Source organism: Dromaius novaehollandiae, chromosome 2, assembly GCF_036370855.1.
Source record: "Dromaius novaehollandiae isolate bDroNov1 chromosome 2, bDroNov1.hap1, whole genome shotgun sequence".
Taxonomy (NCBI): domain Eukaryota; kingdom Metazoa; phylum Chordata; class Aves; order Casuariiformes; family Dromaiidae; genus Dromaius; species Dromaius novaehollandiae.
In genome coordinates this window covers 1,354,235-1,372,635 of record NC_088099.1, presented here as the reverse complement: position 1 = coordinate 1,372,635, position 18,401 = coordinate 1,354,235, and the positions used below count along the sequence as shown (strand labels likewise).

General features: G+C 41.9%; 1 protein-coding gene across 2 annotated transcripts in view; it reads right to left on the bottom strand.

Annotated features, from left to right (window-relative positions):
• Nucleotides 1–18,401, bottom strand: part of SMARCC1 (SWI/SNF related, matrix associated, actin dependent regulator of chromatin subfamily c member 1) — a 99,321-nt gene that overhangs the window by 20,285 nt on the left and 60,635 nt on the right. For both annotated transcript variants that reach the window (XM_064505619.1, XM_064505621.1), the window contains 5 exons: nucleotides 14,782–14,837; nucleotides 13,005–13,119; nucleotides 11,977–12,131; nucleotides 5,296–5,430; nucleotides 1,721–1,979 (listed from right to left, as the gene is read on the bottom strand). In XM_064505619.1, coding sequence (XP_064361689.1) covers nucleotides 1,721–1,979; nucleotides 5,296–5,430; nucleotides 11,977–12,131; nucleotides 13,005–13,119; nucleotides 14,782–14,837 — 720 coding nt within the window. The remainder of the gene's footprint in view (nucleotides 1–1,720; nucleotides 1,980–5,295; nucleotides 5,431–11,976; nucleotides 12,132–13,004; nucleotides 13,120–14,781; nucleotides 14,838–18,401) is intronic.

The following is an 18,401-nucleotide window of genomic DNA, read 5'->3' as shown; positions in this document are numbered from 1 at the left end:
AACTTTGATGTTATTTCCTCCTTTCCTTGTTTGCCCTACTACCAAATCCCATTAATTTCACTCAAACATTAAAAAGCATTAAGGAGCCTATGAGCATTCTGCATTGACTGAGCCTCCTTTAGTCTTCAGCTGAACTTGGTTCGCCCCTCTTGTTATTCCAATCATAAGCCTGAGAACACTTCATGTGTCTGAGGCTCTGATTCTCTACTAAAGCAACCAAGCCTGAAAAGGATTCAGAAAAGCAAACAAAAAAAAGACACAAGCCTTCTGTTCTGTTTGCTTATGTCCACCTAGTAATTTACTTTTCTGGATATGATTTTTTTTTCTTATCCTTTTTACCTGTTTGGCTAGAAATTCCTTTCATCTGAAAGGAGGCAGGAATAAATACAAGTCCACCGAAGCCCCTCTTCTCTCCTACTGCTCATTTATTAGCTCATATATACGCTCATTGGCTTTCAGAATGGTGGGGAACCCCTTTCCTCTGCTGCTTGCTTTCAATCTATCAGGGACCGTAACCCTACCTGCTCGGCACAGTGCTCTCCAGGACAGACTAGCTCTACACTGCTAATGCAAACACAAAGCGGAGTTTAGGGGCTTTTTGTTCGTTTTAATTGAGAGAAGCGCTCCTTTGTGCAAAAGGGGAAGCAAACAAGGATATGTGCCTTTTATCACCACTTTCAAACTCAGCATAGCTCTGTTCTTCCTCTGGTTAAATCCAATCATTCTTCCCTCCTTGCTGTGCTTTATTCATTCCTGCTTTGCTGCTCTCGCTGGCTCTTCTCCCCTTATTGATGCTCTCACATCATTTCCTACTCTGGGCCTGGAACATCTCTTCCAGCACACCACAGGTTTCTTATTCTTCCCTTCTAATCCCCTTCCCACCACAACTTCATCCTTGTGCAGTCCTTCCTCTGCCCAGCTTCAGTACCTAGGCTTTTTTCAATTCAATTTAACAATCATCTCTCCTTTTCTCATTCTCTATTCACACTGTTCACAGGCATTTTCTGATTGATCACAAGGCTTTTTCTGAGACCGTGTTCTCTGCAAAGCAAAACTTTACTTCTTATCTATTATTTTTTTTAAATCAGCAATAGGTTTGCATATAAAGCATTTATGGCTCTTTAATGAATGCCAGCATGCTGGAGGCAGAACAGGAGATAGGCCTTGCTATTTTTGTCTTCGGTAGCAAAATCTCGATTCCTTTTAGTTTTCCTACTTCTGTAATACAGATTTTAACATCAGAAGTTTCAGAGCTATTTCACCTACATAACCGGATGCTGGATTTGCCTATCCAACACCTCAGGCTATGATGTGTAAAATGCTGAAAAGCAGGCTTACCATCATTTTCTGGCTCTTTGGTAACAGCATTCAGTAAGCCTTAAAGTAATGCAGTATAACTTGTGATGCCATATATTCCAAGATAACCATGGACCAACACAGAAACAAGACACATGCAGTCTGGCTTGTTTGCAACAAGTTCCATTCATACATCTGGTATTGGAGCAAAAGCTATAAAATGAAGCTGCAGCACACGCAAAGCTAATCATTCTAGCACCAAACTGTTCCCATTTCATAAGAAACACCATTATGAAACACTGCATGACACAGAACGCCCCTCACACTCTGTCTAATTTTATCTGGCAACACCTCTTCTTCTTCTTTTAATCTATTATAAATGGTGATGACTAACATGAGGGGATTTTCTCCTTGCAATTCTTACCTGGCTGTGGGGGGTGAGGTGGCGGCATTTGGTGGTGCATCATCGGGTACGGAGGGGGCTGCTGATGAGGCAATAAGCCTGGGTGTGCTGGTGCTCCGAGGGGGTTCATGCCAGGCCCACTGGAATGCTGGTGAGACTGCTGCGGGTTCTGACTGTGCTGCTGCTCCATTTGCTGGCGAGCCCGTAATTCGGCGTATTTCAGTTGCTCCATGTGAAAATTCTGGCGTTCTGTCAGCAACTGCTGTCTCTGCTGCTCTAACTATGTCAGAAATGGGGGGAAAAATAGTTAAGTACACGTTTAAAATGATCTTTCTGCAAATAATCACACGGAATCTTGGCTATCCTACTGACACCCATCTCAATCTGATATGCAAGAGGCTTCGGTAAAGGGAACAGTCCATTTTCTATCTGGAACTGATGAATTCAGCTTATTTTGTCCTAAAGAATGCCTCAGTAAAACAACTACCTCATGACACAAGAACCGTGCAGCACATTCAGCCCTAATGCACTTGAAGAAGCAGCTGCCTCTTTCCTTCTTCCATATTGTCCTGCATGTTGGGACGGAGGGAACAGGATGACTGAAGAAATTTTCTAGGGAGACACCAAAGCAGAATGCATACGCATGCAACAGCATACGCTCAGCGACTGCAGGCAGGATCCTACTCTGTACCTGCATTTTTAAGTGTAAGACCTGAACATCGTGGTATCCAGACATCACCGACTTGGGCTACAAATAGGAGTACTATTAAAAAACTCATGCAATTTAAGCCAGCTAACAGAAAATAAGTTATTTTTTGTTTAATTATGAAGCCATAAAGTTGGTAAGCAATGACAAAATGAAAAAAAACGAGCTAAAAAGTTTTACTATTGGACATCCATATAAATGATCACTGTCATGGTTAAGGAAATATATGCCATTTGACTTTTATTAAGAAACCACAATCCATTTGTACATCTGTTACTCTTAAGCAACTGGACGTACAAATGTGTGTGGCATTTTTTTCCCTTCGATTTGCAAATGTTTAATGAGTATTTTAAAACATAAACCATGAAAAGCAGGTTGCCAAGGAGCTTTCCACCTTGTGGAAGTTCTCCAAAAATCCTAAAGCTCCATCAATACTTTGTGATTTGACTGCGGACAAAACGTGGATGAAAACAGCATTCTCTTACAGAGCACGCATTCACCAAGAGAACCAGATATGGAGGGAGCTCATGAATAATACATAGTCCTTGTTGGGGGCTGTTTTTCAGCATGTAGAGACTCCAATGTGATTATTCATGCTGCCATGATTCCTTTGTCCTTCACCAATCCGATACGTTACTGGGAGGAACCTGATACAATGAAGGGATACATACACCAATGGTGTAATTGTGCATGCATGGAAACAGATTCAGTAGGTGGCAGGCAGTTCACACAAGAATTACGGCAAATGACCCGAAACAAAGGCTTAATAATGAGAGGTACTGCTACACCATACTTTCTATATTGGTTTATATTTCTGCTTCTTTGATTCGCAAAATTGGTCAAATTTTTAGGTGTGTATTCATGAATACTCCATTCTTGATCATCTTTTTCCAAATTTGCAATTGCATGTTTTTGCGCTGTTGCAAAGCGATTCATAATTAGAAGGGACTATTATAAGCACTTAATGTATCCCCATGCAATAATCGTTATACTACGATTCCATCTTCAGCAAATAATTTCTCCCTATACAGAAACACTGAAGAGCACATTCATTCATGTGTTATTACAAATTCTGGGTCAAGAAGGAGCCTATCAATAGAATCCCCGGTTACACACAGAGTTGGCAGCACTGAAACTGCTTCACATTATAAATTGAAGCAAATGTATTTTGCCTAATACTTAACACTCTCCAGTCTGGAGCACATTGTTTTAAACACAGGACCAACTTACCTTTACTGCGAGAGAGTCAGTGTAGGAATAAGGACACGTGCAAAGTGTGCAATGGCACTAATGAAATTTTTGGTTTAATTAGTCCACTAAATATCCACAGTGAAAGGGAAAAAGACTGAGTTTTAGCCATATGAAACCACGGCGGGGGAAAATCTGTATGCACATTCTTAAAAGGGAAAATTTCATATGCCTCAAAGTGGAAAAATCCCTGTTACTATAACAGAATGCAGCCCCCAAACAAGGGAGTCTGCACAGAACCTTTTCAAAACAGTTAGGTCCATTTCTTGGGCTGCCAATCAGCATCAGAAGCAGACACCACACTGAAACGGTTGAGGATGCTGAGCAATGAAGAAATTCTTGCTGACATCCTGCTACAACAAAAGACCACACGCTGTCAAACTCTATCAGTGTGATTAATGCCAAGGTGAGGATGGAAGTTCCATTAAATTCACATGGCAGGGCATGGGGAAAAACCCTGGAATCGTGAGTCACTACCTTCTCAACAGATCTACAGTAACAATGTGTTGACAAAAATCTGCTAATTACACAACAGAGAAATGCAAGATTTGCCTGGCATCCAAAAAATATCAAGTTTCAAGGCATCCTTTCAGTAGCTGCAGAGAAATTGCTCCTCTGAACGCCAGCTGAGCTGTATGTGAAAGAACACTCGGCAATAGGTCCATGAGCCAGTTGCTGACAGGCAGAGACAGCATCTCTTCCACATTATACCCTGATTCTAGCTATGCACAAGTCTTTAGAGAGATGTCACTAACAGTGTTACATTATAAATGAAGCCCTGCTTGGGATGCATTATATATATTGTTTTATTGTCACTACCTTTCAGCTGGGTAGACCTCAATCAAAACCTGTGCCCTGGCTTACTACTTTACTAGGTTGAAGACAGCAACTGATCACCTTCTCACTTTGCTTGCCCAGATCCTCTTCTCTACCCTCCATATCGCTTCACTGCTTTCAGATTTGCTAATTTGGCTTTGTTCTATTTTGATACTTTTCTGTTCCCTAAGAGCAATCATCTTTTCCTCAACTCCTGATATTGCTGTCTCCCCTCTTTCTCTTCAAGCTGCTGTTTCCCTCTCCAGCTCAGGCAATTTCTTTATAACAAAATGAGAAACTGTTACTCCTTAGCAAGCATCCTTCTGCTACTGCATCTCATTTTGAGGACTTTTCCAAGAGCTAATGAGAATACCTTCCAAAAACTGAACTACATACTTAAAACCAAATCTCCAGTTTAAACTGGGTGAGGAGGAAGAGGCAGGCAGTTCTGGTTTCCCTCCCTTCTAGGCAAAGAGTAAGGTTTCCAACTACTTCATTCCCTTCACAGGGGAAAAAACATTCTTAAGACAGATACTGCTCACATGATGATGCCTCATAAATACTCAGCTCTGTGTTCAGGCTTTGATCAGAGGAATAAGAATTAGGAAGCAACCCAGGATACAACTAGTTTGCTCCTTATGTTTCAGGAGAGATTCCAGATAGAGAAGGAGAGGAGTCAAATGCTATAATGTTTGGAGTAATTAGAAATTCTAGCTCAGGTATGAAGAACTGCATAAAGGTGAAGAACAGCTGAAGCTGCTAATTTTCCATCTGTCAGCATATAGGGGTTTAATCCAGAATTTCAGAGAAGTATCCCTCTACTTACTGCCTCTTTCTCTCTGTCCATGATGGTTTCCAACTCCTCAAAATGACGAAGTTTTATCTCCAGCTTCTTCATCTGTGTTTCCACCAAAAGGGCAACCAGGGACTTGATCTTTCTTTCTTCCACTGCTGCTAGGTGCTGAGGGTAAAACACAGATTATTTTGTGAAATGTGTGTAAAGCAGAAGAGTGCTTTAAGGGAATGAATAACCAAGTACACCTGCATCTAGCTTCAGCCATTCTGTTTCACTTCCAAAGAGAAAATAAAACTTCACATCATGAATCTTACGCTCAGAACCAGAAGCCCGTGGAAGATTAAGTTTTTAATACATACATAAGTGTCAGATTTTAACACAAAAAGGCCTTGTGCATGCTCACTCCCCATAAGCAATCCAGCTTTGCCTTAAAGCCTTCTGAACACCGTGCCACAGACAGTATATGCTAAGAGGAAATGCAAACGAGGGAGCAAAGGCTAGGTCACACTGAGTCAGCTGGAGGCCACCCAAAAAGCTTTCACCGAAACACTCACATAGGAGAATGACCCACAGAAACACTGAGGTGACTCTTGTGTGCCTTTGCTATTAAAATATTTTCTGCTTAACTAAATTAGAAGCTATCTAGTTAAGCATACTTCCATTCCATTCGCAAACATACCACTAAACCGTAAGCTTTCTCAGTGCAGCAGTCACATTTCAGGCTGGGAGAGAGTCTGCAGAGAAATCTTTACATAGCTATGCCTGTCTGCTGGTATAGGAAGTCTTTAAAAGCAACTCCAAAAAAAACCCCACCAGCTTCCTTTTATAACCAGGTCACTTACTATTCTTATTTCAGTAGAAAGCTAAGGCAAAGCTGTATTTAAAGAGTGGAAAAAATGAACTGCAGATAAAGGCAACCAAAGACCTCTCACGAGGCATTAGCTTTACCCTGTGGATAACTGGATACAAGCCTAGAGAGGATGAATTGTTTAAATATTATATAAAAATGAGACAGCCCTAAAATGTCACACAGCTTGCTGCTTCTCACAGCAAAAAAAAAAGCTCCAATGTTTCACGTTTTTCAAGTGTGAAAGACAAGCATGTTAATGATGCCCTCTACTAGCGTTTGTTGCAAGCTTACTATGCCAACTGAAAATACAGGCAGGAGATAACACCCATCATCACGTGCACTGCTTAAGAGTTTCTGCAGAAACCATCCCAGGAAGTTTCCTGGCCATAGTGTCTAAGCAAAGCCCCACTGGCACATCCAAGGGCTGGGGAGAAGGAGGATTGGCTTTCGAGGGTGGAAAAGGTGAAGGAAGAGGGAGAGAAAGAAAAAACAAAATGCTGGCTCTCTTCCAGCTCAAGCTGCAAACAGGGACTCATTAAACAAGCTGTGCCCCAAACCTTGGCTCAGAACTTGGAGAAATACCAAGCTGGAGAAAAGTGTTGTAGAACTCCCTGGTAATACTAATTATCAACAGGATTTCTCTCAAAAGTCTACGGTGTTCCCTTTCCATCATTGACGTGTTTTGTCATTCGAGAGCATTCACCTCTGGTAACACACCAACAATTAAAGTCTTCAGAAAGAAATCAGTAAATCTAGAAAAATTCAATACTTTGGAAACTATCATGAAGCTCTCAAAATTTAAGTTTCATTTAAAATAAGGTACAGTTTTAGAGAATTAGAACTATCCCCCAAGTTTATCCAACAACATACCAGCGTCATTCCTGAAGGCCATTCAGTAAGTACTGAGCAAACTGAATGGTGTACGCCCATGGGACAGGATCTTAGAAGGAAGAGGCATCCAGGAAAGCTGGTTGATATTCAAGGATCACCTCCTCCCAGCTCAAGAACGGTCCATCTCAATGAGCAATAAGCCAAGCAAAAGGGACAGACGCTTGCATGGATGAACAAGGAGCTCCTGGCAAAACTTAAAGATAAGAAGGAAGCGTGCAGAAGGTGGAAGCAGGAACAAGTAACCTGGGAGGAATACGGGAGTGTTGTCCAAGCATACAGTGATGGGGCTAGGAAGGCCAAGGTCCATTTGGAGATCAATCTGGTGAGGGACATCAAGGACAGCAAGAAGGGCTTCTTTAAATACATCAGTAACACAAGGAAGACTAGGGGAAGTGCACTGAATGGGGCAGAGGCCCTGGTGACAAAGGACACAGAAAAGGCTGAGGTCCTAAACACCTTCTTTACATCAGTCTTTACTGGTAAGACTGGCTCTCAGGAATCCCAGTCCTTGGAGAGCAGGGAGAAAGTACAGAGAAAGGAAGACATTCCCTTGGTGGAAGAGGAGCAGGCTTGAGATCACTTAAGCAAACTGGACATCCACAAGTCCATGGGCCTTGATAGGATGCACCCACCGCTGCTGAGGGAACTGGCCGATGTCATTGCTACCCCACTCAATCATCTTTGAAAGGTCATGGTGATCAAGAGAGGTGCCTAAAGACTGGAAGAAAGCAAATGTCACTCCAGTCATCAAAAGAGACAAGGAGGAGGAGCCAGGGAACTACAGGCCAGTCAGCCTCACCTCAAAACCCTGGAAAGGTGATAGAGAAGCTCATCCTGGAGACATTTCAAAGCACATGAAAGACAAGAAGGTGATCAGGAGTAGTCAGACAAGAAGGTGATCAGGAGTAGTCAGCATGGATTCACCAAGCGGAAATCATGCTCAACCAACCTGAGAGCCTTCTCTGACGGAGTGACTGGCTGGATAGGTGAGAGAAGACCAACAGATGTTGTCTACCTTGACTTCAGGAAGGCTTCTGACACTCTCCCATAACATCCTCATAGGCAAGCTCAGGAGGTGCAGGCTGGATGAGTGGACAGTGAGGTGGACTGAAAACTGGCTGAATGGCAGAGCTCAGAGGGTGGTGAGCAGTGTCACAAAGTCCAGCTGGAGGCCTGTAGCTAGCAGTGTCCCCCAGGGGTCAATACTGGGTCCAGTCCCATTCAACTAATTCATCAGTGACCTGGATGATGGGAAAGAGGGCCCCTTCAGCAAATTTGCAGATGGGAGGGAAAGGTTGATACCCCAGAGGGCTGTGCTGCAGCTCAGAGGGACCTCAGCAGGCTGCAGAGATGGGCAGAGAGGAACCTCATGAAGGTGAATAAAGGGAAGTGCAAAGTCACGTCCCTGGGGAGGAATAACCCCAGGCACCAGTACACGCTGGAGGCTGACCTGCTGGAGAGCAGCTCTGCGGAGAAGGACCTGGGAGTCCTGGTGGACAAGGTGACCATGATCCAGCAACGTGCTCTTGTGGCTAAGGTGGCCAGTCCTGGGCTGCATTAGGCAGAGCGGTGCCAGCAGGTCAAGGGAGGTGATCCCGCCACACCTGCCATGCTGGGTCCAGTGCTGGGCTCCCCGGGACGAGAGAGACACGGAGCTACTGCAGCGAGTTTGGCAAAGCGCCACCAAGATGGTGAAGGGACTGGAGCATCCTCATATGAGAAGAGGCTGAGAGAGCTGGGGCTGTTTAGCCTGGAGAAGAGAAGGCCGAGGGGAGCATCTTACCAATGCGTATAGATATCTGAAGGGAGGGTGTAAAGAGGATTGGGCCAGACTCTTCTCAGTGGTGCCCAGCGACAGGAGAAGAGGCAACGGGCACAAACTGAAACACAGGAAGCTCCATCTGAACGTAAGAAAAAAAACGTTTTTCCTGGGAGGGTGACTGAGCACTGGCACAGGCTGCCCAGAGAGGTTGTAGAGCCTCCTTCCTTGGAGACACTCAAAAGTGATCTCAACAGGCTCCTTGACAGTCTGCTCTAGGTGACCCTGCTTGAGCAACCTCAACTGTTCTGTGATTCTGTGATATTTAGAGGAAAGTAATGGACACAGAGCTACAAAAATTTCATGTCAGTCAACATCGTTTAGTAAAACAAATGTCATCTCTATGAGGAGTTAGTAACGAAAGTACCTTTAGTGATATATACAGCCTTCCGAGGGTCACTTTGTCTTTCTTAACACATGGAATTTTAATAACAAAATCAAATTAATATAATGTTGACAAGGCACACAATTAGACAAAAGACAAGTCTCAAAATACATATTATAAAGGAAATCATTAAGGAAGTTTTCTAGTAGACACCCAAAACACCTACGGCCTGACACTGCCCAATACTTTCTTATGGAGAAAGCATAAATCATTGCTAATTTTGCAGCTCACAAACTAACAATTTGATTAGCCTATGAACAGAAGACAGGATGAGATTGCCTGCAAAAAGAAGAAACATGATTTGACCAACAGGGTCCCCTTTTATTCCTGAATTTTGTGTTTCTAAATTCCTACGTGTGAAGAAAGGAGTTGACATCCAAAGGCTTTTCAATTCAGTAGGCAAAGGAAAGCCATGCAATGGTTAGTGGTTGAAGCACTTCAGACTAAAAATAGGGATTAACAGCAAAGTTAACCAGCCATGGAACAATTTATGGAGGATTACAGGGGATTCCACATCACTCTGGTTTTGATATCAGTGTCTTCTAGAAAATATGTATTTAATTCCAACTATCTTGAAACAGAAATTCAGAGAAGTTATATGGGCAGTATTATGCAGAAGGTCAAATTATGAACGGAATAGTCATTTTGGGCAGTGTAAATGATGAATCAACAGGTCCAGAAGATCTGCAGCTCAATCACACAACTGAACAAAGGTAACAGCACTGCAGGAGAGAAGACTTGTATTTTCCATCATGTGCTACGAATGCATAGAGAGGAAAAGTGAGCTTACACTGATTTAACAATCTGAGAAGGAAGTGAGGAAGAGGGGCTTAAAAATACTAATTGTGTTTGTATAGAACCTATAAAAATGTATGTGAAATTGTTACTCCATTCTACACATAGGAACATATTAGCAAGGCTCTCCCCTAAATGAGCACATCCACTAGACACCATTTTTCAGATAAGCAAGCAGCCTCACCAGTGAGTTGTCCTATCTCAAAAGAATGAGAATTCAGTTGCCTGCCTTTAACCCTCATATCTCCTTAAGCTAACTGCAATATTCCTCTGATACAAAGTTGTTTCCTTGCAATTTTATAACATAACTCTGGTCACCTGAAGAGCTAAGTCTGAAGTTTAGTATGAAGAGTTGAATTACTCTCTCAGACAAGATGACACAGCTCACTGAAAACCTTAATATTGTCTGAATTTTTAGTGCAAATGGAAAGAGAAAACCCTGCTGAACTTGAATTCATCTTTGAAGCATGAACATCCTAATTATAATGTATTATTTCAGTAATATAAAGCTAAAATTCTCCTAGAATATTATTATAATGAAAACTACCATTAGTCCCTTCTCCCTCTAGTCCTCATAATCATTAAAGGACGAAGAGTATTCCTCCAAATGAATTTGGAGGAAAAAGCCTCCCATAAAACACAGGTTAAATTTCATGCCTCCTTGTTTTTTTTTTTCTTTTTTTTTCTTGGCCGAAAATACCTACAAGTCTGATGAGCAGAAAGCAAGCTACTCTTTGTAAAAAAGCTTGGTGCTTGGAACACCATAGGTTCAGAAACACACAGGTGAAGTGATTCACAAGGAAGCCAGCTAGGATTCAGCACTTCACTGAAATAACAAAACTAAAGTTTGCCAGAAAAGTGGGATTTCCAGGTTTTAATGCTGCAATAGCAATATAACATAGCTAGGATTCCCAGCTATGATATTAAACAACGTTGAATCCATATAACTTTTGATTTTAGAACCTGGCTTGAAATGTAACATTGACTAGAAATAGTCTCAGATCTCATAGGTTAACAAAGAAGGGATCCTACATCTTGAGACAACACCTATCGTCATCATAATCCTCATGAGATATACGAGGCACCCAGAGAAAAGTCAAAAGTTAAATCTTTATGAGTTGAAAGAGATTAGACTGGAAAAGTCAGTACAGCACATGCAATGCTTCATTATGTCCACCACTACATCCTGGAAAACTATCAGGAAATAAATCACATCCATGCTTTGCTTATGCTAGCTATAAAATAGTTGACACACAACATAGCAGTGAATCCAAGAGTGGTATAAAACCCAGATTAGAACCCAACGAACGTGTAAAGAGGAAACAGATTTTGGAAAAAAGATATTGGAAGGGAGCAAAGGTAGACTCGTTCCAGCAAAAACAAAATGAAGCAGAACATGCAATTAGTAATAATGTAAGTAAAGTCACTGGACAGAACAATGATTCAAACTACAACTCTTTAAGAGATTACAGACAACAAATACAAATTTAAAAACATGTTCTTGTCTTACTCTTATTAACAGACACACGGCACTTCTAATCATAACACTGGAGTTGAGCATCACGTTGTTTTTACAAACGGAGCCCCAGTACAGAGGGTTTCTGTGATTTGCTGAAGCCCATAATAGAACAGCCTGGGGGCACAGCCAGAAAGGGAACAGAGGGCTTCTGCCACCTATGCCTTCAGCATTACAACTAGACCTATGCAGCAAAGAAGCCTTTCCAAAAAAATGCAGAACATAGTTTGAGGCCATTTCTTAGGGATGGTCAGATTGCATAAGCTTGTAAGAAGTAGCCTAAAATAAATTATACATAATTTCATTTAGGAGTTCAAGCAGAAGAAATGGAAGATGGCACTTGTGCTCTTTCAAGTTATTACAGACTAGAACATGAAATCCCACAGGACTGGAACAAAGGACCATTTTAAAGAGTTCAAATGTGAACTGGAACTGGATATTCGTATAAAACAAACCTTTGCTTTGGTGGCAGCTGAGGCAAGAGCAGCAGCTGCAGCTGTAGCTACGTTTCCTTCCGAGATTTCGTGTTCCACTTTCTTCTTCCCAGCCTCATTTTCTTTGTCTTTGCTTGCATCAACATTCTCCTTGTTCTCTTCTGCCTCCTTCTCTTCTGAAAGAGATTTCCCCCAGAATTTGTTACATATGTTCTCCCTTTTTTAACAGTTACCACATCTTGCAGGGCAATTCCACTGCACACACTGGTAGTCAAGCAAAGCTATTCACCCATGCACTGCAATACTCCTACATCACAGCACTGCTACAGTCCAAATGCTGATACAGCAATCCTAAGAGGTCCTGGTCCAACAAATATGGCAACTTCAAATATTTTTAGTTTCCATCCTGTCCATTCTTTTTCTACTATTAGCTCATTTTTGTCAGAACAATTTTAGCTGCACTTAAAATCAACTCCATTATTGCACCTACTTTTGTATGTAAAACTAGACATGTTGTTTTACCTGTGGCTAAAATACTGAACCTAAGTTCCAGACAAAAAACAATACATCCATGTGGCACAAGTAGAACATGTTAAGAATAAATAGCAAGAATAATATCCTAAGTAGAAAAAAGCAATTCTCCTTAGTCTGTCAAAGGAAAGGCTCTGCACCACTTCATAGGGAAACTGAGTTGGCAGATTAGTTTCTAAGCATAAAAGTGAGCAGTCCCATTTCTTTACATCAAAAATGATCAAATGGTGTGCTAATATAGAGGAAAGAAAAGAATTTGTATGACCTATACTCACTTTGGTATGGCAATTTGTTCACCCAGTTGCTACAGACAACATGAAAGACCAACTGTAGTCTAAAATGAGTTCAGGAAAGAATTTAGTGGAAATTAAACCAGAATATTTACTACTGAACCATGAAACAGCCTCATGTGCAAGAGGAAATATTTCTGCCACAGTTAAGTTTATAGTCTATTCCAACCACTTTAGAGGCAGGCTATTAAAGCTAACACAGCTCGAGGAACAGCTGGAAACCATTACCTGGCTTGGCATCTGCAGTCACTTCACTATCTTGCTCTTTTTCTGTATTTCTCTCATTTTCTCCTTCTTGTATTTTATCGCCTTCCTCAATTTCACTTTCCCCTTTGTTTTCAACCTGAATGGGATGAAGGATTGTTTGAAGAATGAGGAGCTATCAAAGACATTCACTGTTAACTTGGTTTATAGCTTTCAAATTAGTTCACCAGCACAGAGAGATAAAATTTTGAAGGTTGTGAAAATGGACTTAAATAGCAGTTATTTGTAACCAAAACCTAAATAAACACAGTAACTGCTATACCAGGAAGTCTACTAGATTCTGTAACCCAGGCCAGATGCTTCACCTGCAGGTGCAAGAAATCCTGAAGTAAGATGGCAGATGAGAACAGGTTCTGCTCCCTTACGCTGTTGTTTTATTCCAATAGCTTCTGCATAAGTTTTATATCCTTTCCATTGTTTGCTATGTTAAAAAAACACTTATATAGCATTCATTTATCCACATATCTTCTCTAAACTCTGCAGAACTCACAGTCACAACAGCATCTTGTGGTAATAAATGTTACGACTGAATTGCATATTACATGAGAGTATTTTTTGGTTAAGCTTTGACCAAAAAGTCTTCTATACTTACATCTACCTAACTTTACTTAGCCATTTATTGGAAAAGCAGCATAAGAACCACCTGAGAACAGAGTGAAAAGTAATATCAAAACTACACACAGCAATCATTAGGCTATTGATCTTTCGCTCCTCTGACAAAGTAGGCAACACAAAACATGACCAGTTTTTGCAGGCAAACTAAGCTCCTACCACCATTTATTTAGCCAAGTGGTGTTCTAATTCTAGCATGCAAATTTAAATACAGTTTAGGTCCGAAGCAATCACAGCCAGTGCCATTACTGTAGACTATCTGAAAAGAGATACCCTGTACCCTGCTTGCAGACATGGGGTTATTAAAAAAAACTCAAACAATTGCCTTCTGGTAGGCAGACTCAATAGGCAAGCAAAGTCATTTCTAAAAATCTGATCTTTACTGGCAGGATGCATCACACCTAACATCAAAAGTGTACACTACGCACACTCGTAGTCAAGAGTCAGACCATACTGCTTGTGAAGCTAAAAAACCCAGGCACTTCAGGGCACAATTAACCTTTTTTAAAGCATCTGAACACGAGGTGAGGCAATTCATGCCCTAGAGCCCAGTGGCTATCTCAACTTCAGTCCTACTGATGGCAAGGAGGAACCTTACTGACTAGCTCAGCTACGGACACCTTCATTTAACCAGACAGATCTTGCTCTCCCCCATCCAAGGAATTCAGAAAGGCTCCAAAACTGCCACGAAGCTGCAAGCAAATCCCACAGGCAATTTGGCACAAGACAAACAGGCAAAGCTCCTAAGAGCCGCTTGCTTTTGAGCACTACAAGCCATGAACCACGACATGCAGTTTAAGGCTCTACAACTAATTTGATAGCTCCCTTTTTACATTTCCTCCCAGTTCCAACCTTTTTTCCTCAGGAGTGGAAAACCGAACATGATGACGGCTCATTTCAGTTTGCCCATCAAAAGAAACATCTCCATATGACGTAAGACTAAATCACTCATAGGAAAATGAAGTACTATGAAGACTGAAATTCCCTGGAAACACTGTTCACTATGGATATATACACTGATCAGCACAGTACCACCCACCTTTCTAATCAGACATTTAAGAATATAATAATCCAGGTTTCTAAGCATCACAACCATCTCTTCAGAACAAGCGTGCCAAAGCAAGCTTACCTTTTCAGACTGTTGCCCATCCGTCTCTGTTTCCATTTTTTCTTCTTCAACCCCATCTGAGAATACAAATTAATAAAGTAGTCAGAACTGCCATAGTATCCCTTTAGTATACACAATATTTATTTTAGAGTTAACCAAAATTCCTCGTTCTGTACTGACAATGGTTTAAAGAAAGCCACGGACCACTAAACTCCTGGAAGCTCAAAAGCCTATTACACTACTTAATTTAAAAATCAAGTTTAAATGTAAATTTAAGTCTAACAGGTTTCTCTTTTCAGCCTGATAAGCAGGACAAAACATTCAACTATCTATCCTCTACAGAAACACCCAGTTTGCCTATATAGAAACCCCCAAATCTATCCATTTTAGCTGTATAAAAAACAGCTTAATGCCCAGTTCTACAGTATTCAAGTCATACAGTAATTCCCACTGGTAAGTCACAGAATTATAAAGTGTTCTTCCCAATACAGCCAATTTATTTCTGTAGACGGTTGTCAGTTACATGATTAACCTCAATTACGGTGCTGCCAGACTTGTAATTCCTCCTCAGCACCGATCCCCTGAGCTGCTTTGGTTGAAAGGTCTACCCAGAAGTGCTGCTGTGCTGCAGGTCACCCAAAGATTTAACTCCCATTCTGTGGGTTACGCAAACACCAGAGGTCTGGGGCGAAGCTCTCCAAAGCAGACTTGCTTGCTCGCCAGGAGAGCGTCACAGAGCGTGCTGGACAAGGTATCTCGTTACCGATCAACATCTATGTTAGCACTTGATGTCATGAATGTCACACGGCCTCAACAGTCACCATAGTGGATTCCACATGACACAGAGCCACAGACCCCAATGTATCTCAACCGACAATGAAGCTTAAAGAAATCAGTCTGGAGACGTAGTTCTGATATATATATCCTTGGACAATATCCTCACTCAGACGTGGACCATTCATTCCTTCGCTTCTTCCCCAGCTGCAATGATATTAGTATTTGCGTGTTTGTACTGAAGAGTGCATCAATGAAATTTTCCAAGCTAAACCCAAACACTTGGAGCTTTTTCCATGTAAAAAGCTGTATTGCAGCTCCTCCTTAAGAGCCCAACTGCAGCTTCCTAATGAGGTGCTGAACAAGACATGAATCACATTTGAGCATAATGTTGGCTAGATATAAACCAAGAAAACAATGCAAGTTACCAGCTGAAAGTGTTTCATGTGCATCCAAATAATTATTCAAACAAATCAGAAACAGAACTGAGGCCGAATGAACGCATCTGACAGTGCTGCCACAGGACAGTCTGCTCACTCCCAGCTTTGAAAAGCATGCTTTCTAAGACGCTTTAAAAAAAAAAGCAGAGCTGGAGTTGCACCGTCAGTGCTGATACTAGAGGTAACAGTATTGGGTCAATGTTACTTCTCCCCAGTGGCCTGACGTATTCCGGACACAAGCTGCGAGATGTGCAGGGCTCTCCATAAAGCTGTAACAATCGAGTTTTCTGAGCAGTAAAAATTCCCTCGACTGCTCCAGGAGGTGAAGCTTCAGCCTTGCACAGTGACCTGCATCTTCAGAAGAGAATGCACACACAAATGGCCTCTGCCGAGCCTGGCTCGGAGCAAAGGATCCCACACGCGCTCCGGAATCACGTGGTGCTTCCTTATGGAAAAGCAGCGTGCCGAGCTCGTGTGCAGAGCAAGGCCCGTCCAGAGAGCAGAGGCAACTCACCTGCATCACTGCAGCCTCCGAGTTAGTCATCAAAAAAGCCTCCACCCAGTGTCTGACCAAAAAGGGCCTCCTCTATTTACAGAGGCCAAAACAGAAGAGCACACATCACCTGGTATACTTGCATAAGAAACTAAAAACATTATATGAACTACTTGGACACTTGGCAAGTTCTTTCACTGCCAGGGATGAAGAGGACAACAGGGTCTGGGCAGCATCGACTGCTTTTTGTGATTTCACACTGAAGCTTGATACCAGCCAAACCTAGTTTGCCAGACACCTAGAAAAATCTGCTCCTGACCACAAGTACCTGCAGAGTACCCCACCACCAGATGTGTGTGGGGGGGGGACCACCAGCCCCCCCCAACAAAAACGCCTTTAGCTTCATTACCCAACCAAGTGCTTCCTGCTATTTCTCATTTATTTTTTGGCTGACTCGACTGAGCTCTTCAAGCCAAAAACCTCTTACTTACTCACTGACTATTCAGCTTCAAATAGCTATCACAGAGACACCCTAAGAGTCCTGCCTAAACCTAGAGCCAGACCCCCCCCCCCCCCCGAGTTACAGCTTGCTGCTTGAGCAACTGCTGACCAGTTATTATCCCATCTAACTTTGGCATCGACAAAGGCAGATTAGGTAACAGCCTGAACGGCATACAAGTGAGCTGTCAGCGCTGTATCAGAAGTACTGCCACCACGTGCTACATGCACGCATCTAGTAAGAAAAGCAAGTGTTGTAACAGTAATTAGTTTCACTCCCGGCTACATATTCTTATCCTTAGCAGAGGTCTCTTGCTGCTAACCGCTGGTTCATTCATTAAATTACTCCTTTAAAGAACACTTAAATAAATGTTCCAACTAATAACAGTGGCAGAGGAAGGCCTCTTTGGCACAGGAGGATGACAAGCGTACTGATGAAGAATACCACGAAGGTGTCTCGATGATGTACTATTTCTTCCTGATGTTCTGCATATGGATTGCTCAGAAGGCCAAGAAATACTGATCTATTTGCGGCACCTAACCACTCCGTAAGGACAGAGAAGAGGGAAGTGTCAGCACAATCTCTCGTCCCTTGACTAAAATCCTATCAGGTGTCTTAGCGCTGCAAGAACAGAAACTCCAGTACAACTGAATATACAGGGGAATTAAGGAGGGAGCTTACTTAGACCATGGGATGCAACACATGCTGTCACACAAATATAAAACTGCTGGAGAAAAGCCCTGATCCACCTCGAAGACAGCTTCTAAAGACATTAGTTGGTGTACAGCGCTCATTTTCTGTAATCCTCATTTTACTGATAATTCCCATGTGTTACACTGAAGCAAAACAGATGCACAGAGAGTTTTCCTTTAATAGCAGTAATTTTGTAGAGAAGCTTTTACAAAGTTCCTTCCATACATAAGAAAAATTAATTTAAATATATGATTGAAAGATAAAGATTTTCCTCTTAGCTTCTTTTAAGACGATAAACCTACTTATCGCAAGTATTTGCCACTATAATTCAATTCATGGAGGCTGGGGACACATCTTCTCCAAAGTTAGAGCTAGGATTTGGTGACCTAGAAGTGCCGTTGGAAAAAATCTAGATTAGATTTGCTTCAGACAGCTGTTTTGAAGCAGAGTTCCCAATCAAGCTTAGAAGTGGAAGAGAGAAAGCTTTACAAAGAAAGCTCCCTTCTCTCCTTCAACAAAAAAGGAGAGCGAGCAGAACACGCCAGGAGCAGTGGGGTTAGTCGGGCGTAAAGCTAGCGAGCTCTAACTAGGAAGATACTGCACAGGAACCCACACGTTTTCATTCTGGTGCAGTTTAAACAAAATACTGGAATTCAAGATTTCTAGTACTGGGATATAGTGGAATGTTAAAAAAAAAAGCTGTAATTCTGTATAAACAGCCCAAAACTTAACCACAGGGAGA